The sequence below is a fragment of the Coenobita brevimanus genome, chromosome 64 (assembly GCF_032717465.1).
Source record: "Coenobita brevimanus isolate Jiangsu-jjx chromosome 64, ASM3271746v2, whole genome shotgun sequence".
NCBI lineage: Eukaryota > Metazoa > Arthropoda > Malacostraca > Decapoda > Coenobitidae > Coenobita > Coenobita brevimanus.
This window is the reverse complement of record NC_137017.1, coordinates 15558429-15581374: the sequence shown is the minus strand read 5'-3', so window position 1 is coordinate 15581374 and position 22946 is coordinate 15558429. Positions and strand designations below refer to the sequence as shown.

General features: G+C 42.5%; 1 protein-coding gene across 1 annotated transcript in view; it reads right to left on the bottom strand.

Moving 5' to 3' along the window:
• The window catches only part of LOC145404670 (aconitate hydratase, mitochondrial-like), a 418871-nt gene that overhangs the window by 267795 nt on the left and 128130 nt on the right, over nucleotides 1-22946 (bottom strand). The window contains exons 4-7 of the mRNA XM_080276212.1: nucleotides 22113-22238; nucleotides 21795-21953; nucleotides 21414-21600; nucleotides 19118-19335 (exon numbers count right to left, since the gene is read on the bottom strand). Coding sequence (XP_080132338.1) covers nucleotides 19118-19335; nucleotides 21414-21600; nucleotides 21795-21953; nucleotides 22113-22238 — 690 coding nt within the window. The remainder of the gene's footprint in view (nucleotides 1-19117; nucleotides 19336-21413; nucleotides 21601-21794; nucleotides 21954-22112; nucleotides 22239-22946) is intronic.

Here is a 22946-nt window from a genome sequence, read left to right as displayed (position 1 = left end):
TGACTCTCATTGGTTTTGTTTCCACTTTCTTATAAGGCCCTATCCTCCTTACTTCCTTAATTTCTTTTACCCACTTGTCTCTTTCAGGATCAATCTTGCCTAATATTCTTCTCACCAGGTTCGTGTCTCTCTCGAGTCTCACGGATCTAACCTTTTCTTCCTCTTCCCTGTTTCCAAATACTACCACACATCTGTTCCTTTCTACAGTTTCTCTCACTATTTTCTCATTTTTCTTCAGTATTTTCACTACATTTTCTTCCATTTTTTTCTTGTTTATTTCCCTTTCTTCCTGGATGATTTCTCTTAAGCTGACCACTTCTTTCTGTTCTTCTTCTACGTGTGCCCACTTTGCCTTATGTTCTTCTAATACACTACTCACCTTCTCCGTTTTATTAGTACTCTCTTCTAGTTTTATCCTCAATTCAATATTTTCACGCTTCAAATTCCTGATGTCCTCATTCGCCGTCTCATTGGACTGGATCAGACTCTGTATAGTAATCTCAGTATTTTCAGACACGTCCTTTAACACTAGATTCTCCATTTTCTTTTCAAGTTCACTAATTATCGTAATCAATGTTTTAACCAGATCGATGACATTAGTATCTCTATCAAATCCTGGAAATTCAAGTCCCTCAATGTTTACGTTATCAGCCATGTTTGAGATTGGTTACGGTACCAAAACAGCTGTTACCGAAAATACTACAAACATTCATGTATACTCTTGCCAATAAATCTTTACATTTTCGGTAGTTTATATTAACTTACAGTATTCTGAACTTAAAACAAGACCATAGGAGACAGGACAAACATAATTTCTGAAAAATACTTAAGGTTTGCAGCGGTGGCTGGGAGCAGTCAAGATACGTCCTTTCGCTCTTGCTGTTCGCTAGTGTGTGTGTGTGTGTGTGTGTGTGTGTGTGTGTGTGTGTGTGTGTGTGTGTGTGTATTTACCTATTTGTCTTTACCTATTTGTAGTTTACAGGAATTGAGCAATGCTCGTGTTGTCCTGTCTCCATATCCACATTTATCAAGTCTACCTTTACACACATGAATGTTTTTCTCATGATATACACAGAATGTACTATACTCGTGGGTTTCCGTCGCTGTTTCTCAATCAGTCGAATTTAACTTTAAACTAGTTTTAATTTTTAGACTGGACGATCTCTTTGTCCAGGCTATTCCATAAGTCTATACTTCTGTAAGGAAAGCTATATTTCTTGATATCCTTCAAGCAGCTTGACTTTTTCAATTTCATTCCATGTCCTCTTGTTGCTCTCTTATCCCATACAAACAGATCTTCTTTGTCAATTTTATCTACTCCCACCATGGTCCTGAACACCGCAATCATGTCTCCCCTCTTTCTCCTTTCCTCTAACGAAGGCAAATCCAGTTTTTCCAGCCTCTCTCTGTATGACAGGTCTGTCAGACTGGGGACCATCTTGGTTGCTGTTCTTTGTATTCTCTCAATCTTGTTTATATCTTTCTTTTTGTGTGGGCACCACACTACCGCTGCATATTCTAACCTGGGGCGGATCATGGCCACTATCAATTTTTTCATCATTTCCTCATCCATATAATGAAATGCTACTCTTATGTTAGTCAAGAGCTTATAAGTCTCTCCAACTATCTTGTTAATGTGCTTTTCTGGTGACAAACTATCTTGGACCAGCACTCCCAAATCTTTCTCTTCTCTCCTTTTTGTGATTAATTCATTACCCAAAAAATAATTCAGTGATGGTCTCCTGGTACTTTTACCCATTTCCAATATTTTACATTTCTTTACATTAAATTTCATTTCCCACGTCCGGCTCCAATTGTGTATCCTATCCAAATCCTCCTGCAGTATTTTACAATCCTCCTCAACCTCTATCTTCCTCAAGATCTTTACATCATCAGCAAACAGACTTGCATAACTGTTCACTCCATCTACCATATCATTTACGTAAATCAGGAACATTACTGGCGCCAACACTGAGCCTTGAGGGACTCCACTTGTTACTTCCCTCCATCCAGACATCCTATCCTTTATTACTGTCCTCATTTGTCTGTCTCTCAAAAAGTCTCTCATCCATTCCAGAAGTTTCCCCTTTAGTCCTCCTATATATTCCAGTTTCCACATTAGTCTCTTATGAGGTACCTTGTCAAAGGCCTTCTCTAAGTTCTAAGTACACACAATCCACCCAACCATCTCTCTCCTGTACCACATCAATCGCTCTTGAGTAAAAGCTCAACAAGTTAGAAACACATGACTTTCCACTTCTGAATCCAAACTGACATTCAGCCAAAATATTCATCTCTTCCAGATATTTTATCCATCTGTCTTTCAGGATTCTCTCACACAATTTTGCAACCATGCTGGTTAGAGACACTGGTCTATAATTCAGGGGTTCATCCCTGTTTCCTCCCTTGTAAATTGGTACCACATTTGCCCTCTTCCATTCTTTTGGCACTTTCCCCTCTCCCAGTGAGCATACAATTAAGCTGTGAATTTTATCCGCCAGTTGTTCTCTGCATTCCTTCAGTACCCAATTAGAAATTCCATCAGGTCCTGGGGCTTTCCTTACATCTTGAGTTTCCAGTAATTTATACACTTCCTGTACCTCCACTTTTATATCTTTCATCACCGGAACATTTCTAATCACTCCCTCCCCTTCCACAAGCTCCTTTTCTTTAGTGAAAATTGACTGGAAACGTTTGTTCATTATTTCTGCTTGCATTGCCGCATCCTTAAAGACCTCTCCTTCTACTTTCAGCTTGGTGATTCCTTCCTTTTGTTTCAGTTTGCCATTAACAAATCTATAAAACAGTTTGGGTTCATCCTTGCATTTGTCAATTATACCTTTTTCAAAATTCCTTTCTTCTTCTCTACGTATTCTTGTGTACTCATTTCTTGTTCTTTTATATTCTTCCTTTGTTCTGTCGTTACCTCTCTTTCTCCAGTTGTTCCACGCCTTATCTCTCTCTTTTTTGGCTATCATACACCTTCTATTAAACCACTCCTTTTTCCTGTTTCCTTTCCCTCTTACTCTTGGTACAAATTTTTCCACTCCCAAATTATAGAGGTCTAGAAAGATATCCCACTTCCTCTGTATCTCTCTTGTTTCTCTGAATTTTCTCCAATCCGCATTTTCAAAAAAATTTCTCAGTCCTGTAAAATTTGCTTTCCCAAAGTTGTATCTTCCCTGTCTATGAAGCTCGTCTCTTGGCTCGACGTTTCCTATTAACATCTGGAACTCAATGACCACGTGATCACTTTTTCCCAAAGGACAGAGATATTCCAATGATTCTATTACATCGGGTTCTTTGGTGAACAGTAAATCTAACCTTGCTGGTGTGTCCTCACCTCGAAACCGTGTCTCTTCTTTGACCCATTGCGTCATCACATTATTCATTATTATATTTAATAACATAGTGCCCCACGAATCCTCGCCGCCTCCCGAGTACCATTCCTCCCAGTTCACCTCTTTACAATTAAAGTCACCCACCAAAATTATATTATTGCTTTTCTCAATTATTTTTTGCAAGTAGCTAGCCATATCTGACAACATCTCATGGTATTCGTCATCCTTCCATGCTCTCGTCTTTGGGGGAACATACACTACCGCCATATCTCTCTTAACATTCTCTCCAGTTTCTAATTTCATTTATATCACTTCAGCCCTGCCTTCTCCCATTTCCACAGTATCTACATTTATGTTGTTCTTCACTGCTATCATCACTCCTCCTCCCTTTTTTTCTTTTCTGTCTTTTCTCCACAGTTAGTATTTACCATCTCCCAAATGAACTTCAATATCTTCTCTTAATTTGGTCTCTACAAAGCACATGACATCAGGTTCATGTTCTCTCAAGAAATCATTAATTTCGATCCTTGTCGATACGAAACCATCAACATTAGTATATATCACCTTCAAATTATTTTTGACATTATTAATACCCTCTTCTCTCCTACTCTCTGCCCGTACCACTTCCTCAACTTCTGATCTTTCACAACCATCCCCCTAGTTTCCTTCACTTCTATTTCCTTAAATACCATTTCCTTACTTTCATAACCAATACTCTCCAAAAAAAATTATTACATTCTTCCTCTGTCCTCTTATCATTTTTTTCCTTTACTTCTTCCTTTAATGATTTTAAAACTTCTCTTTCTCCTTCATTCAGATCTTTTCTTATTATAATATTTTCCATCCCCGCCTCTTTGCTTAATTTCCAGGTCACTTTAAGTATCTCATTTATTACACTTTCTGATGTAAACTTGACTCTCATTGGTCTTGTTTCCCCTTTCTTGTAAGGCCCTATCCTCCTTACTTTCTCAACTTCTTTTACCCACTTGTCTCCTTCGGGGTCATAATCTTGCCTAATATTCCTCTCACCATGTTCGTGTCTCTCTCGAGTCTTACGAACCTAACCTTTTCTTCCTCTTCCCTGTTTCCAAATACTACCACACATCTATTCCCTTCTACAGTTTCTCTCACTATTTTCTCTTTTTTCTTCAGTATTTTCACTACATTTTCTTCCATTTCTTTCTTGTTCATTTCCCTTTCTGTGTGTGTGTGTGTGTGTGTGTGTGTGTGTGTGTGTGTGTGTGTGTGTGTGTGTGTGTGTGTGTGTGTGTGTGTGTGTGTGTGTGTGTGTGTGTGTGTGTGTGTGTGTGTGTGTGAATGTGACTGTGTTCTGCTGTCCAGTTTGCGCGAAGTGTCACTGGAGATTTGGCTGGGGCTATTTTGAGCCTGTTTGGGGTGAACCATTCGTGTAGTGTGTTGAGGTAAGGTTGGAGGATGTGTGCAGCTGTGTTTGCATTTTGGTGTGTATATGTAAGTGTTATATCATCTGCATAAGAAGCTATGTGTATCTGTGGTGTGTGGGGTGTGGGTATGTCGTGAATATATAGGTTAAACAATGTAGGGGACAAAACAGATAATTGGAGGATGCCGTTTGTGAAGTTTCTGAAGTTCGAAGACTGACCGGCAAATGTTACATGTGCACATCTGCCTGCTAAGTAGTCTGCCAGTCATCTTTCTGTGTTATTGTGAATGTTTGTGTTAAACATTTTGTTTGTGAGGTTGTGGAGGGGATGTCTAGCGTGACTAGGTGAGTTCTGTGTGGTGGCCTACCTGAATTCATGCTATCAAAAACTCTCTGTGTAAGGTCTGTAAGGAGAGTGTTTGTGGAGTGATGTGGCCTAAAGCCATGTTGTGACTGGGCTAGGGGGGTGTGAGGTGTAACAAGTTGTAGAACCAGTCGTTCATAGAGGGGATGAAGAGAAGTGTCCTGGGGGGGGGGGGGTGTAACAAGTTGTAGTACCAGTCGTTCATAGAGGGGATGCAGAGAAGTGTCCTGGGGCGGTGTGAGGAAGGTAACGTAGGGTCTTTGTAGGGTTTGGGGACAGTGATGATAATGTCATACTTCCACATGTTGGGTATTATGTTGTGTAAGTAGCTGTAGTTTGATATGTTAGTGAGTGTTTGCATGCCTTGTGGTCCAAGGTGTTTAAGGTGAATGTTGCTTATGTTGTCTGGTCCACTGGCAGATGAGTGCTTAAGGTTGCTAATGATGTACTTCGTCTGGTTGTAGGTGAAAGGTGTGAAGTCTGGGTCTGTGGGGAAATGTCTCTTACGTAGCATGGTATGTCGGTCGTCGGGATGGGAGCTTAGATGGCTGACATGTGAAAAGTGATTGATGAGTGTGTTTGCTTGTTGTCTGTAGTAGTAGTAGTAGTTGTTCCCTAGGCAGTCTGGCCGAACAGCCCCGAGTCCCTTAAGAAGGCCATGGCCAAGACCGGGCTTTCCCACACAGCTCTCAAAGAGTGTATGTTGTGTTGTTGGCGTAGGTGATTGTGTGTCATGCAGTTTTCCATAATGTGCTTAATAGTAAGGGGTGCTGTGTTGCATCCTGGACAGGCATCAGCAACGGAGTCATCCAGCCTCTTCTAGTAGCTTAAGAGGGCTGGATGGTACCCACATCTCAGCCTGGCCAGGTGGACCCTGTCCTCACGAGGAAGATAGGATTCAGAAGGGTGGATGTCAGGAGGCCGTGCATGCAGCTGTGTGTTGTCTTTAAGTGACTGAATGGAGCGGCGAGTGATCTGAGTGTGGATATGCTTCTGGAAGCTGGTCTGAGGTGAGCGAGGGGGTAGAGATGACAGTATTTGTGTATGGTATCGTGTGCTGGGTATTGTTTTGATGTTCCTTGGTGTGGGTGGATGTCCTGCCATGTACTGTAGTGGATGTTGTGGGTTTGTGGAGGCCGCAGCAAGAAACTGGGTGCCTCTCATGTCCAGGTGATCCTTGACTTTGAGGACTTTGGTTTCTTGATGTAGGTGGTCTGTGGGTGTGGTAGATGTGCAGTCTGTGATTATTTTTAGGGCCTTGTTCTGTATGGTCTGTAGAGTGTTGTAGTGTGTTTTGGTTAGGTTAGAAGCCCAGGCAGGGCTTGCATAATTCATCACTGAACGTATGTATTGTTTGTATACTGTGGTGGTGGTTTCTTTGTTGTGTCCGAATGTTGTATGGGCAAGTGACCTCAAGGCATTGAGTCTTGGTGTTATTTTATTTTTAATGCTTGTGATGTGTTGTTTAAATGCACTGATGTATTGTATGTTACACCAAGGATTTTGGGTGGGTGGGTGTGTGGTAGGGGAGTGTTGTTTATGCTGAGGTGTGGGATGTGACTGTGTTCTGCTGTCCAGTTTGTGAGAAGAGTCACTGTAGGTTTGGTTGGGGCTATTTTGAGCCTGTTTGTGGTGAACCATTCGTGTAGTGTGTTGAAGTAAGGTTGAATGATGTGTGCAGCTGTGTTTGCGCTTTGGTGCGTACATATAAGTGTTATATCATCTGCATAGGAAGCTATGTGTATCTGTGGTGTGTGGGGTGTGGGTACGTCGTGCATGTGTAAGTTAAAGAGTGTAGGGGACAAAACAGATCCTTGGGGGACGCCGTTTGTGAAGTTTCTGATGTTAGAAGACTGACCGGCAAATGTTACGTGTCCACATCTGCCTGCTAAGTAGTTTGCCAGCCATCTTTTTGTGTTATTGTGCATGTTTGTGTTGAGTATTTTATTTGTGAGGTTGTGGCGGGGGATGGCATCAAAAGCTTTGCTAATGTCTAGTGTGATTAGGATTGTTCTGTGTGGTGGCCTAGCTGAATTCATGCCATCAAAAACTCTCTGTGCAAGGTCTGTAAGAAGGGTGTTTATGGAGTGTAGTGGCCTAAAGCCATGTTGTGACTGGGCTAGGGGAATGTGAGGTGTGACTAGTTGTAGTATCAGTCATTCAGTGACTTTAGAGGGGGTGCAGAGGAGTGTGATGGGGCGATATGAGGAGGGTAACGTGGGATCTTTGTTGGGTTTAGGGATAGTGATGATATTGCCATGCTTCCAGATGTTGGGTATTATGTTGTGTGAGGAGCTATAGTTTGATATGTTGGTGAGTGCTTGTATGCCTTGTGGTCCTAGGTGTTTAAGATGAATGTTGCTTATGTTGTCTAGTCCACAGGCAGATGAGTGCTTGAGGTTGTTAATGATGTGCTTCGTCTGGTTGTAAGTGAAAGGTGCGTAGTCTGGGTCTGTGGGGAACTGTCTATTACTTCGGATGATACGTCGGTCTTCGGGATGGGGGTTTAGATGGCTGACTTGTGAAAAGTGATTGATGAGAGTGTTTGCTTGTTGTTTGTTTGAGGGTATGGTGTCTGTTGTTGTGATGGCAGCGTGTGATTGTGTGGTGTTGCTGTTGGAAAGTGTGATGCTGTTTAGTGTTTTGTAGAGTTTGCTGATGTTTGTTTTGTGGTAAGTGTTTGGAGGTAATTTTTCCAGTTTAGTGTTTGCTGTTCTGATATTTTAGTGTTTATTTGAGCATTGAGTTTTTGTATTTGTTGTATGGTGTCTTGTGTAAGGGGTGTTGGGGTGTCGCAGTGTGTCCCATTGTCTGATGAGGCCTTGAATTTCTGGTGTGAAGTTGGGGTTGTGTCTCTTTCTGTTGCCTCTAGGGATGTGTCTTTTGTCTGCATTTTGTATAACTGTACTGAAAGTGTGCACAGCGGTGTTGATGCTTGTGATGGATGTACTGTTTAATGTTCCAAAATGTTCTGTTTCTGTTGTGAAGGCCTCCCACTTGGCTCTAATTAGCATATGTATGTCTGTGGCTAGCTGGGGTGATTCTGGTTTTGGTAGTGATGATGACTGGGAGGTGATCAGATCCAAGGGTTTTGACCACTCTCCACAATGTTGTGGGGGCGAGGTTTGGGGAGCAAAAGTTGGATGGAGTTGTTGGTGAGTGGGGTGTGCCTGCAGAGATGGATGAGAATGGCACTGCTTTAGTGGACATCTGTGCCAGGAGGGGGTTGGAGATAGCCAATACCCTCTTCAGGCACAAAAGGACCATAGGTATACGTGGCGTGTGATGAGATGGGTGTATGGTGAACTGAATGAAAGGAAGGCAATGATTGATTATGTGTGTGTGGATGAGAGGATTTGTAATGGATGCAAGAGCTTATAAAGGTTGAGGGAGTGGACTTTCTGACCACCAAATGGTGGTGGTCAGAATCAAGGTCCAAAGGAAATGGAGAAGTAGAAGAAGGGATGGAGAGAAGAAAGTAGTTCATGCAAGGAGAGTGGAAGGGTTGCAAGAGAATGGAAAAAAGGCAGAATATAAGAGGGAAATGGAGGAGCAACTGGGTAACCATGGAGCAGATGAAGGATGTGGAAGGTATGTGCAAGATATTCACAGAAAAAATCTGTGCAGCATGTGAGGTGGTGCGTGGGCTGAAGAGAAGACGAAAAGGGGTGCAGGGAACAGCATGGTGGAATGAAGAGGTGAGACAGGCTGTGGCACAAAAGAAGAAAGCATATAGAAAGTGGATGAGAAACAGGGGCGTGGAAGAAGTTGAGAGACAGAAGAGAGAGTTATACATAGAGAGGAAGGGACAGGTGAATACATTAGTAAGAGAGTATAAGAAGATGGTGGATGAAGAATTTGGAAGGAGCTTGAGTATAAAGTGGAGGGAATGTGTGGAAATGTTTTGAAAAGAGGTAAAGAGAGTTAAATGGGGTGGCATTGAAGAAGTTAGTATGGGAGTAAAGGATAAAAATGGAAGATTACTAGTTGAGAAGGGAGAAAAAGTGAGCAGATGAAGAGAACACTTTAGAGAATTGTTGAACATAGAGAATGAAAGTAATGCAAGTGTAAGTGGCTAGGGAAAGGCTGGGAGATGGAGGGATGTGAGAAGAGAGGAAGAAATCAGTAGGATGGAAGTTGTGGAAGCAATGAAGAAAGTTAAAATGGGGAAAGCCCCAGGAATTGAAGGAGTGTGTGGTGAAATGCTGAAGCATGGGGGAGAGATAGTAGTAGAATGGATGTGGAAGATGTACAGCCTGGCCTGGGAGGAAGATAGAGTCCCGGAGGATTGGATGTCAGCTATAATTATTTCTCTGTACAAAGCAAAAGGGAAAAAGAAGTATGTTGTAATCACAGGAGCATTTGTCTTAGTGTTACAGGAAATGTATATCGTAGGACACTTATTAAGAGAGTTAGGGAAATAACTGAGGAATCAGCTGAAGAACAGGGAGGCTTTAGGAAGGGAAGAGGTTGTGTAGATCAGATATTCATTCTTAGATCTTTAGTGGAAAAGAAGTTGCATACAGCCTTCACGAATTTGGGGAACGCATATGACAGGGTGGATAGACAAGGTTTGTTGAAAGTATTAAGAATATATGGAGTAGATGGGAAGTTGTCGAATGCCATGAAGGGTATGTATGAGAGTGCTAAGGCTGCATTGTGTGTGGATAGTGAACTGAATGAGTTATTCTATTTGAAGGCTCGATTGAAACAAGGATGTGTCATGTCTCCATGGTTGATCAATCTGTATATGGATGGGGTTATAAACGAGATACAAGGTAGGGCAGTGGACATAGGAGTGGCCCTAGTGAGAGAGGGTAGTGTTTGGAAACTCCCAGTACTACTGTTTGCAGACGATACTGTGTTGTTAAATGACGACAAAGGGGAACTGAAAGGCTTGGTGGATGAGTTTGAGAGTGTGTATAAGAAACGGAATCTAAAGGCAAATGTAGGGAAGAGTAAAGTTATGGTCTTTCAAAGAAGTGAAGTACAGTGAGGCTGGATTCATTTCGTTTCATTTTTAAAGGCTCCAACATGCTTGCATGCGTCGGCCTTGGTCACCTAATGGCGGCTCTCCACGCTGCACGATCCATTGCAGCCTCCCTGTTCAGTCCCTTAACCTTAAGGTCACACTTAATGACCTCGTCCCATGTCTTTCTCGGTCTACCCCTCATAACCCCACCCCCAATATTAACACTTCTCACCTTCCTCACCCAATTATCATCCCCCATCCTCTCCACATGTCCAAACCACCTCAATCTACCTCTCCTCATCACAACACCAATACACTCCAGTCCCATCCTACCGCTCAACCCTTCCATTGTAAACCTAGCCCCCCCAGACCTTGCAAGCAGGGACGCACTAAACTTTAACCTAATCACTGTCATTTCTGTACATCTAAGCCGGCGATTATCCTCCTACTTTACTGCCCAGGTCTCACTACCATACAGGATTACACTCCTAACACATGCTGCATACAAAGACCCCTTGGCACATAGGGAGAGTCCTCTCAATGTCAGGAGAGCCAAGAGCTCCCTGAACTGCTTCCAACCACTTCTCACCCTAGCCACAGAGCTAGCTCCAGCCCCACCTCCAGCACACAACATGTCTCCCAAATAACAAAACTCTTCCACACACTCGAGAGATTCACCAGCAAGTTCAATCCTTTCATGCCTGACAATCTCCATCTGCTCTCCTCGACACGCCATACACATAAAATCAGCATTGTCTCACAGTCTACCTCTGATAGCACTTTATCTCTTGTGCACCCATTTATCACAAGCACTGCACAAGTTGGAATTACTTCCCACACGCTTGTGGCAAACTGCACATGGCCACTCTCCCTCATCTTTGACAGTACTGCCACCAACCCTAAATATCATCACTTTTGTTTTATCTGCATTTACCCTTAACCCTATTCGGTGCAGCCCGTATCATTTTTGATACGCCCTAACTAATTTTTACCAATAAACTCTAGTTTGTAAGCAATGCATGGTCTCACGATTATTTTCTTATTAAATTACTGGAAACACAACAAATGGTGATTCTGAGCGAAAAAACTGGGTTGAAACGAGCGTTTTCTCTAAAATTAATGATTTTTTCCCCGTGGAGAGCACTAAACAAAAAGAAAACGCTCGAAGATGAGTGGAATATCTGGGACCTTAGCCTACGCAGCCTAACGGGCATCAACACAGCTTCCAGACGTACGATACGTTTCCTATTTTCATTAAAACTACTTTATTTTCTATGTATTATTCATTGTTCATACTTTATGACTCCTCATACCTAGTGAAATAGTTATTTCATTCACTAATTTTATTATTTATGTATTATTCATTGTTTTTTCTCTATGACTTCTCATACCCAATGAAATGGTTGTTTGTACACACACACACAGATACACACATGTGCACTGTACTGTGCACACAGATGCACACACGTGTATTGTAATGTGCACACACACACACACACACACACACACACACACCTCGCGGCTCTCGTGTAGGCGTGCCGGACGACGGTTAGTTAGCAATTAATTAGGGGATGGAGTGGATGTGCTGACGGACGTAGTCATGGCTTTTACTTTCGACTATGTTGACGACCCAGTCGAATTACTTGGAAGAGGTAGTTGGCGATGATGATGATGATGACCTTGCCTTGGATAAAGTAACTGAGGGCGACGATGAAGATGATCAGAATGATGACAAAATGAAGAAGAGTGGGTACCACTCAGAAACAGAAAGCCACTGGTGAAAAATAGATTAATCAGTACTTTGGACCAATGCTTGAACAAACAAAATTATGACGAATTTGTCCTGCCACACGAGCTCAGGGAATATACCTGCATTTTAGAGAAACCCCAGAGAAAATTAGATATCGGTAAGTCAATAACATGGACCAATCATACAGAAGGTAGGCCTGTTGAGAAGGTATTGCCTAGTGAAGGATGTTTGTTAGGAGAGGCAAGGTCAGCTAATACAGAAATAATGGCATGGGAGTTGTTTATAACATCTAATATGATTGATGGTATTGTAACCCATGCTAACACAAGGCATAATTACCGAAATTTCTAATACTGACAGTGCTGAAATACCAACACACGTCAAGATGACTGATGCCATTGAATTGAAAAGCTTTTTTGGCCTGCTCTATCCAAGAGGTTGTTGGGACAAAATAAATATTGCTATAATCGTCTCTTCATGGAAGGGTTTGGTCACCCAATATTTGGAGCCGTCATGTCTGTAAAACGATTTGGTTTCTTACATGCCAACATAACTTTTAACAACATTGATACCAGACACCAGAGATGGGTACAAGATCGACATTGATACCAGACACCAGAGATGGGTACATGATCAACATTAATACCAGACACCAGAGATGGGTACACGATCGGTTTGCAGCAATCAGGGAGCTTTTTGAACAGTTCAGTAATTGTTGTTGCTCAGTCTTGGAGCCAGGTGACTTCTTGACCACTGATGAAACATTGTATGGGTGCAGAACACAAATATGGTTCAGACTACAATAAGAGTAAACCCGTACTCTACGGCCTCCAATATAAATCTATTAATGCTGTTAGATATCCATTTACCTTTAGGACAGTTGTATATTCGGGTAAACCTGGAAAGCCAGGACCACACTACATACGCGGTACAGTCCCAACAGTGAAAGCTCTGGTAAGTCAGTTACAAGCCTCAGTCGACCTTAGAGGTAGGATTATTAGCCTGGATAGATTGTACACCAGTATAGAGTTACTGGAGTGGCTTCAAACACAAGGTATCTCAGCTTTAGGTACTACAGATTCTACTAGGAAAGGCATACCACCAGAGATAAAGACAATCACAGAAAGGGAAGATAGGTCATACCAAATTTACTGGAAGAAACACGGGGAGGAAATGACACTGAATCCTATGTAACACCCACCAAAAGCAAAGGTAAGAAAAATGTGTTACTTCTGAGCACAGATTCCCCTATATTAGGCATTACCAAGGATGATGATTTTGAAAAAAACAAAAACAAAAAAAAATATTTAAATTGTATGATTTCACTAAAGGAGGCACTGACATTATGGATCAGAGAATAAGTTTTCATAAAGTACACACTAAAGCTAGAAGATGGACAGTGAATGCCCTTGGCTACATTGTCGACACTGCCAGAGTAAATTCACAGACAATTTATTCGTTATATAATAATCAGGACCCAAGAAAAACTGCTTCAATCTCCTATGGCTGGCAGTTAGTGAAGGCATTGTGTAATCCGAAAATTGAAAGAAGAAAAGGTCAGGCTTGTGGTCTGACCAGGAATACAATAGCCAAGATGAATCTGATGCTCGGACAGGGAGATGTAGAGGAGGCCGTCCCAGAAGTAACACATGAGAATAGGTCAGGCAAGCGGCACAAGTGTCATTCATGCCTGGAGTCTCTTTATGGTCCAGGATACACTCAGAATCGCCCTAAAGTAAAATCGTCCACGAAACAATGTCAAGTATGTCACAAGCACACCTGTGATCAGCATTGAAATAAAGTATGTATGAAATGCTATAGCAACATCCCCAATCAGTGAAAGTCTTGTTTTGGAAATTAAGAATGAATATGCATGTCTGCGAATATGTATAGATTATGACTGAGTTTACGTTATATACGGATTATATTTTTGTTTAAAAATTTCCTTATATGATTGATGTAAATAGAGATACGGAAGGTGAGGATCTTGCAGCATAAGAATCCTCCAGCTTACTTATATTAGTTGTAAGTGTAGAGTAAAAAGGATGTTCGAGTGCGTAGGATCAAATACCGCCGGAAAATACATAGATTAGGAGCATAGGCATGGATAGCCCCGAGTTAACGGTTACTACTCTTTCGACCTGTGACGGGCTGTGGGTCACTGAGGGCCCTGTTAGTTAATTGGCACCCGTCGGGATCTTTTTAACTTACCAGGGGTCGATGCTGCAGGGGGTGGATCAGCTGAAATGAAGCATGGTCTCGCAGTGGAGAGAAGGAGCTGGGGCCTGATTGACTGCTGTCTCCCTTGAAAGCGCCAGGCAAGGCTCTGGACCTAACCCCTCATATCCACACTGTGCCTGTGCATTAACCAGGGAACAGCTTGTTCTCCGGTTAATAGAGATATAGGGTTTAACCAGGAAGCTACAGGCTGCTCTAAGCGATTCAGTAATCCAAAGACTGGCACGTTTCCTGGTTAACAGTCTATCTATCTATCTATAGCCCGACACCCTAATCCCGCAAAGGGTGGCCGCAGACAAAACGCCTCCAAGTCACTGTCACCCACCATTTGACTACCCATCCCCCAACTCACCCCCCCTCCCTCATATACCTCTCAACTCCATCCCTCCACCTCATCCTCGGTCTACCCCTCCCTCTCCCTCCCTCCACCTCACCTACATACACCCTCTTAGTCAGTCTTTCATTCTCCATTCTCTCCACATGTCCAAACCACCTCAGTGTATTTCTCCTAATCTTCTCAACCACATCCACATCTACCCCACAACGTTCCTTCACTTCTTCATTCGTCAACCTGTCCCTCCACGTCACTCCACATGCTCCTCTCAAGTAACTCATTTCCACTGCTCTCACTCTTGACTTGTTCCCCTCTTGCAAGGTCCACGCCTCGCTTCCATACGTCAGGGTAGGGATCACAATGCCATCATGCAGTGACTTCTTAACTTCCATACTCACCTCCCTATTTCTCATCACTGCTTTCAGCGTACCAACAACCTTCCTTCCCTGCTGTACCCTTTCACGTACTTCTACTCGTAAGAATTTAATGGTGACCCCGCATGTACGGAGCTTTGCCTGGCAGCTGGATTTTCTCGTGGTGACTACTAACAAAGGATCAAGGGACTGACTTCTGGAGAGACTGACTGGCTGACCGTCAAAGGTCTCAGTGATAGGCTAGTGATTGACCAGTGGGAAATTACTAATAAACTGACATCAGAAGGACAGTCTACTGACTAATTTGTCGGTATTTTGGGATTGACTGACCCACTGAATAACTATTGATTTATACTGTATATTGATGATGTTTTGGGTATAACTATTCATAATTGAATATTTGTTATTGCATTGCTCTGAATACTCCTTGGGGAGTAGCATGAGCAGATAGAGCTACCGTGCCCTTTGAATAATTGGTTATAACTAAATATTTCTCTGTGCCCTTCAGTTTTAATTTGCAGTACTCAGATTTAGAAATACCTATATAATATATTGGTGACAACAGATTCAGCCTTCTCAAGGACCTCCTTCAGCTGTAAGGAGTGAGAAGCAGGTAGACCTTTATTATACAACAAAGGAGCAGGCAGAATAGGAGGTAGGTAAGGCACAAGGCTGTTGATGTGGAATTTTGCAATTATTATGCAATATGTATGCCTTTTCAAGCATTTATCTCCCGTACATCTACCGCCTTCTGCCTTATCTACCTCCTGTTCTCCCCGGCCCTTTCTCACTCGCCAGCCATTTGTATGATAAAGGTCACCAGTTTCTCCCTCCTTAGTTACACGTAAAGTGGGTCCATGAGAAGGTCGAGTCTGTTTTGTTCTCACGAATAGATTATATTTCACATACCAACACAATCCTCACAAACCACCACGGACCTCACACACGAGCACAATCCTCACACACCACCACAGTCCTCACACACCACCACAGTCCTCACACACCACCACAGTCCTCACTCACCAACACAGTCCTCACTCACCAACACAGTCCTCACTCACCAACGCAATCGTCACACACCACCACAGTCCTCACACACCAACACAGTCCTCACACCACACGTGTAAAATTAATTAATAAGAATAATCTTTTACTTCTATAAATTCATTATTATATAGTGGTAATGACATTTGAAAAATAAATAACTACTTTCTAAAGGGAGGAGGTTGGGGAAAGTGGTTGGTGGGATACATGGCGAGTTGGGTCCTCGTCCCGTATCCTGGTTACACACTTTTTTTGAGCGTGGCTGAAACTCGCTTACCTAAATATTATATTCAGTCATTAGAAAGAAATATATGGTAGTATTATCATCATCATTATGTACTTTCCATTTTTAGTCCACAGCAGGACTGGACTCTTCACTTAGGGAGGTTTTAGTCAGGAAGCCCTAACCCACGGCCCTGCACAGTTGTTGACTTTATACACGGGTTTTATTCGCTCCTGTGTAGAGCACAGCTGTCATGTGTGGGGAGGCTCCCCACACAGTTCTTCTCAACAGGATGGAGTCGGAAACTTTTCGTCTCATTGACTTTCCTCTTACTGGCTCCCTTCAACCTCTGTCTCCGCTGCACTGTTGCATGATTGTCTCTTTTCTATCGCCACGTCAATGGTCACTGCTCCTCTGAACTGTCTGCTTGCATCCCTCCACCACCACGGCAGGCACGCAGCACCCGTCTTAGCAACAAACTCAGCCCTTTTCTGTCCAACTCTCTAATGCAAGAGTTAACCGTTGCTCCAGTCATTCATGTATGCAACATGTCAACTCTGGAATTGTCTCCATCTCTGTTTTTCTTACTGCCTACGGTCTCCAGTCTTTCATACACAGTGTGTCCAGGCATCTCGAAATGAACTGATCTTGAATTTGGCTCTGCTGTCGTTTTTTTATTGGAGGGAGCAATTTGTAGGTCCTGCCCTTTGGTTCCTTCCTTCTTGCATAAAAAAAAAATGCATGTATAACCAGAAATTATTTACACGCTTACATTATTAGATTTCCTTGACTAATAGCTACCTCTCCATCAACTAGTCTACCTAGTAGTAAATCCACTGAAAGTGGGTTTAGGAGTTATGATGGTGAGGAAGAAAGGGAGAGTATTAGTGGTGGCGAATGAGTTAGAGAGATGGTGGTGAGAAAAAGAGCAGTGGTAGTGAGACAGGGAGAGTAGGGTAGAAGGGAATATAGTGGTGAGTGTGAGGGTGATGGAGGGAGGGAAGGTGGTGGTGAGGAAGATGGGAGGTGGTGAGTGTGAGGGAGGAAGGGTGGTGATGTTGATGATGAGGAAGATGTGTAAGCTATCAACTTCCATGTTATGGACGGTGTGTGTGTGTGAGAGACAACAGTAAACGGTTTATTGATACTGCAGCCCTCAGACTGAAAATATAGCCTACAGCTTTGATATATGGCAATCATGATAAGCGTTGGTGAATGGTAAAATATATAGTCATTTGATATTTACATTAATTTTAAATTTGATAATAGTTTAACGTGTGTGTGTGTGTGTATATGTGTGTGTGTTTCAGTGCGCGCGGGTGCGGTACGATATGTTTGGCGGCGCTTGCCTTGCAACGGCGCCGACGTCTCCGAATGCGTTCCTTTCACTTCGTCAAACCAATAATATTACTCAAGATTCTTTTCACGATACTAGGGTCGTAAGTGTGGGAAATCGCCAAGGGTTGCACCGAATAGGGTTAAGCTCTTGTGCCCCATACCATCTCTCCATTTCCTAAACCTTTTCTCCGCCTCCCTTTCGTTTTCTGCAATCAACACCAAATCATCAGCATACAACATCTCCCACGGGAGTCCATTTCTAAAGTCACGTGAGAGGGAATCAAGTACCATGATAAACAACATGGGACTCAAAACTGACCCCTGATGCACACCAACATTCACGGAAAACTCATCACTCAAATCTCCATTCACTCTTACCTGGGTGTGAGCACCCACATACATAGCCATAAGCACCCTAACCAGCCACTCCTCCAAGCCAAGCTTTCTCATTACCCACTTCACCACCTCTCCAGGAACCCTGTCAAAGGCCTTTTCCAAATAACAGAAACAAAATACAGATCCTTTCTCCTACCAATATATTTTTCCTGAAGCTGTCGAATGATGAATATAGCATCAGTGGTCCCCCTACCTGGCATAAACCCATACTGCATCTCATAAATATTCACTCTATCTCTAATCATACTTTCTTAGACTCTCTCCATTACCTTCATTATCTGATCTAAAAGCTTTATACCTCTATAATTTCCTCTTTCCAGGGTATCACCCTTCCCTTTATACACATTTACAATTACACTCTTCAGCCAATCATCTGGGACAACACACTCATAAATAATCATATTTATCAGGTCAGTGACTAACCTCACCCCTGTATCTCCTGAGGCCTTCAACATTTCAGCAGTAAACCCAGACACACCTGCTGGATGAGGGATGATATAGAATATGTGAGTGCATAACAGTACTTGGGTAGCGTGATGAGTAAGGATGGAAGTTTATTAGGTTAAGTGCTTGAAAGGATACAAGGAAGAAAGGTTGCTTGTTCCTTTAAAGTAGTGATAAGAAACAGGGAAATAAGCATGGAAAAGAAAAAGTTACTACGTGACAGTATTGTGATACCGACTTCAACGTATCAAAATGATATTTGGACAGAGAGACAGAAGTCAAGAGTAAGAGCACTGGAAATGAGTTACTTGAAAGGAGCATGTGGAGTCACATGGAGAGACAGACTGACACATGAGGAAGTGAGGAGCGTTGTGGTGTGGACGTGGAAGTGATAGGAAGCTTTAGGAGAAACACTCTGAGGTGGTTTGGCCATATGGAGTGGATGGAGAGTGAGAGATTGACGAGGAGAGTGTATGTGAGTGAGGTAGAGTGAGGGGGAGGCCAAGGATGAGATGGAGGGATGGAGTGGAGAGGTATAAGAGAGAGGAAGGTGTGAGCTGGGAGCAGGGCAGTGAAATGGCACTGGATAGGGTGACATGGAGGCGATTTGTTTGTGGCCACCCCTTATGGGGTTAAGGCATCTGGCACTAGAAGACAGATTATAGAGAAAGTAAGAGAGATATCAAAAGTCCTAGTGAGTGATGAACAAGGTGGTTTTAGGAGTGGCAGAGAATGTGTGGTTCAAATATTTAAAGCCACGAAACTGAAAAATATAAGTATATATTACTGGTATTCTGTACATGGAATTTAACAAACAAAAAATATACTATTACCTGTTCAATGTGACTCATATCACTTACATCTCACTGGATTACATATCACATATTAACATATTACCATGTGCACAGGATGAGCAAGATCAGGCGTGAAGGGTCCATTAATGTGAGGTTCCAGCTCATGCAGGTTGATCTCCACCACACGATCATAAGAAGCACCTTCATCAGGAGTAAGCAGTGAAGAGTTCTCTTGGGCTAACTTTGCAATGGCTTCTCGATTTGTAGCCACAAGATAGTCCCTCATGCGACTATTGAAGGGGAACACAGATGTCGTAGCACCTGAAAAATAATGTATGATAATTGCATACACACACAAACACACACACACACACACACACACACACACACACACACACACACACACACACACACAAATGTAGCCAGAAAGCTGGCTAGTAATATACAGTCCAACATTGTGTGAAGGATTTCATGGAAACAAAAGACAAAGGAAAGTTCAAGAAATGATAGAAAATGCCTCTGCAGATATAGCTAAATGACAGACATATGAAGAAAGGGGTTGACAACATAGAAAACTAAGAATACCCACCACTATGGGCTGGGGAAAAAGAATACTACATTTTTTCTGTGTACAGTATCAAAAATCCAGTCAACTCACCTACATCATGGCTTACTACTTTGTATCAAGGCTTATTATTTTTGTACCCAGAAGGTATAGACTCCCAGAGGATCTAGACTTGCTCTTCTCCCTATCAGTCTGGCAAATTAAGGCTAATTACCATATATATATATAACAAATTTTTAAAAAACGTAGCCCTAACACAATATGGCAAGAAAAGTTAAATATCATTTGCAACAACTAAAAATATTTTCTCTTGTACAGCAGAATATCAATTTAACATATGCTGATTTAAAATTACAGATAAAAACTGAGATTGTAGATGTCTGTGAGAATTGTGCTTTTGAGAGTAAATGTAGAAAACAGTAAAGTGATGGTTATTGAGAGAGAAGGTGACTCCCAGTGTGATGTTACAGTGAGTGGAGTGAGAATGGAAGTGGTGAGAGTGTTCAAATACCTGGGTACAGTGATAGAAAAGAGAGGAAAATGTGCAAAAGAAATGGAAAGTTGAGTGACACAAGGAAGGAAGCAGCTGGTGCTATGAAGGCCTTAACAAAAAAAACAGAGGCTTCAGTGTTGCAGCTGTGCGAGGCTTACATGAAGGAGTGTTAGTGCCAATTTCAATATATGGATGTCAGACTATAGTATAATACAAGTGCTCATGGGACCTTTTGTCCCTCGCACTTGCTTCTGTGGAGGGCTCTTGCGTTTATGTGCTGTTCTAGTGCAACGTTGTCACTTGGATTTTTTGCAGCTAACCAACTGATCGTGTTATTTGCAGCTTCGGGAATGGAACCCAAGTTGTCCGAACGCAAGTCCGAAGTACACACACAGACACAAGGCTACTGCTACAGTTTATTTTAGTTCTACCTCTCGGCAAAAAATTCTACGGAGATCCTAACCCAGGCTTTGGGAGCTGCGTTTTTTTGGTCAAAATGTGATCACTCATTAAATATAGTAAAAGCTTTTCAATCGTGATGGGACCAAGTTTTTTCACATCAGCGATTTTTTGTGTGACTTTTGTGCCAATTTTGGTTCGATTTGAATGTGTAGTTTCGGCTGCCCAAAATACACACACACACACACACTAGCATCCTCTTGATGCCCACAGTGGGGGCGGAGGGACGTTGGTTACAAGATTGTGACAACGTGAGTTAACTTTTACCTTGTCGTGGTGTAGTGGTATGCTGCCTGGCTCTCACCTGAGAGTCCCTGGTTCGATTCCCAGCATATTGGTAATTTATCAGATGATTTTTCCTGTGTACAGTACAGGTTTCTCTCTTCATATTAGATGAAAATGAAAAGTCAGGAGTAAGAGCAGTGGAGAGGGGACTACTGAGGAATGCGTGTGGAGTATAGAGAATAGATAGGATATGGAATACTGTGGTTCATGAAAGATGTGGAGTGAGGAAGGCTGTGGACACCAGAACTGAAGAGTGTACTGAGATGGTTTGGTCATGTGGTGAGAATGGATGACAATAAAGTGGCGAAAAAGGTATATCTGAGCGAATCTGAAGGAGGGAGGAGGCAAGTTAGGCCATGAAGAAGGTGGAAGGACATGGTGAATGAGTGTAGTATCTGTGGTCACCCCGTAACCTACTCTGGCAGGTGCAGGGATTTTAAGTGCTCTCTCCTAATTCTGTCTGCATTAAAAGAGGTGTCAGACCACCTGATGCTGGAAAATTGGTGTTCAATCTGTATATAGAATTTCTATAAAATTCTTTGTGGGACATACCTATGACTATCACAATTACCAAAATACAATAACAATATGACTTGCCTATTTCAGCTCCCATGTTGCAGATAGTTGCCATGCCAGTGCAGGAGATTGAGTCTACACCAGGCCCAAAGTATTCCACAATGGCCCCAGTGCCACCTTTCACAGTCAGGATACCAGCAACTTTAAGGATGATGTCTTTGGGAGATGTCCATCCACTCAACTCCCCAGTCAGTTTCACACCAATGACCTAGTACAATAAATCTGATATGCACGGGTAATTATCATTTCAAATGTTGGTAACATGCACATCATCAGTACACATTTGCACTGCATCTCATATCTATGCAAACATTTTATCAAGTCGAGAGTTAAATACATTAGGTGTCCGAAACATCGGATGTCATCATCAAAACAATAGAGAATAACACAAAATACCAGTACCTTTGGACACTTGAGCTCCCATGGTATGTCAGCCATGACATCAACAGCATCAGCTCCTCCAACACCAATACATAGGCCACCCAGTCCTCCTCCATTTGGGGTATGAGAATCAGTACCAATCATCAGCAATCCCGGGAAAGCGTAATTCTCAAGAATAATCTGCAAGGTTAGCATGGCTTCATGACTGGATTCATTTAATGCTTTTATAGTCAAATACTCCAATACTTCCATCACCAAAAATGTAAATCATTACTTAGAGAAAAAAATAAAAATAAAAAAAAATAAAGAGCACAGCCTATAGACAAGAAATTTTTGTACCTGATGAATGATACCAGAGCCTGGTTTCCAGAATCCAACTCCATACTTGGCACCAGCTGTTGCCAGAAAGTTATAAACTTCCTTATTCAGTTCAATGGCTCGTTTCAAATCTTTTGGCCCATCAATCTGGAAAAAAAAAAAAAGTATCATTAACTGAACATTTTTGGTGAAGTAATACTATCTATCTACCTATCGCCAAATGCCTTAATCCCATACAGGGTGACCACAAACAAATCGCCTCCACGTCACCCAGTCAACCGCCATTTCATTGCCCTGCTCCCAAATCACCCCCCATCTTGCATATACGTCTCCATTCCATCCCTCCGTCTCATCCTTGGCCCTTCCCTCCCAGTCTCCCCCTCCACTTCACTCACATACACTCTCCTCGTCAGTCTCTCACTCTCCATCCTCTCCACGTGGCCAAACACCACAGTGAGTTTCTCCTAACGCTTCCTATCACATCCACATCCACGCCACAACGCTCCTTCACATCCTCATTTGTCAATCTGTCTCTCCATTTGACTCCACAGGCTCCTCTCAAATAACTAATTTCCACTGCTCTCACTCTTGACTTGTGTCCCTCCGACAACGTCCAAGCTTCACTTCCATACGTTAGAGGCGGTGGCTCAGTCGGTAGAGAGGTGGCCTGAAGTCCTAACGGACCCTGGTTCAAATCTCGCTGGGGAAGGGAACAGTTTAAGGATTTGAACTTCATAAAAGTCAGACTTAACTGATCTACCAGAAGATCCGCCGGCATGTGGTAAAAATACCCCCACCAATACTAATACAGTAATCCCTCCAATATCCGACGTAATAGAACCATAGGCCGGTCTG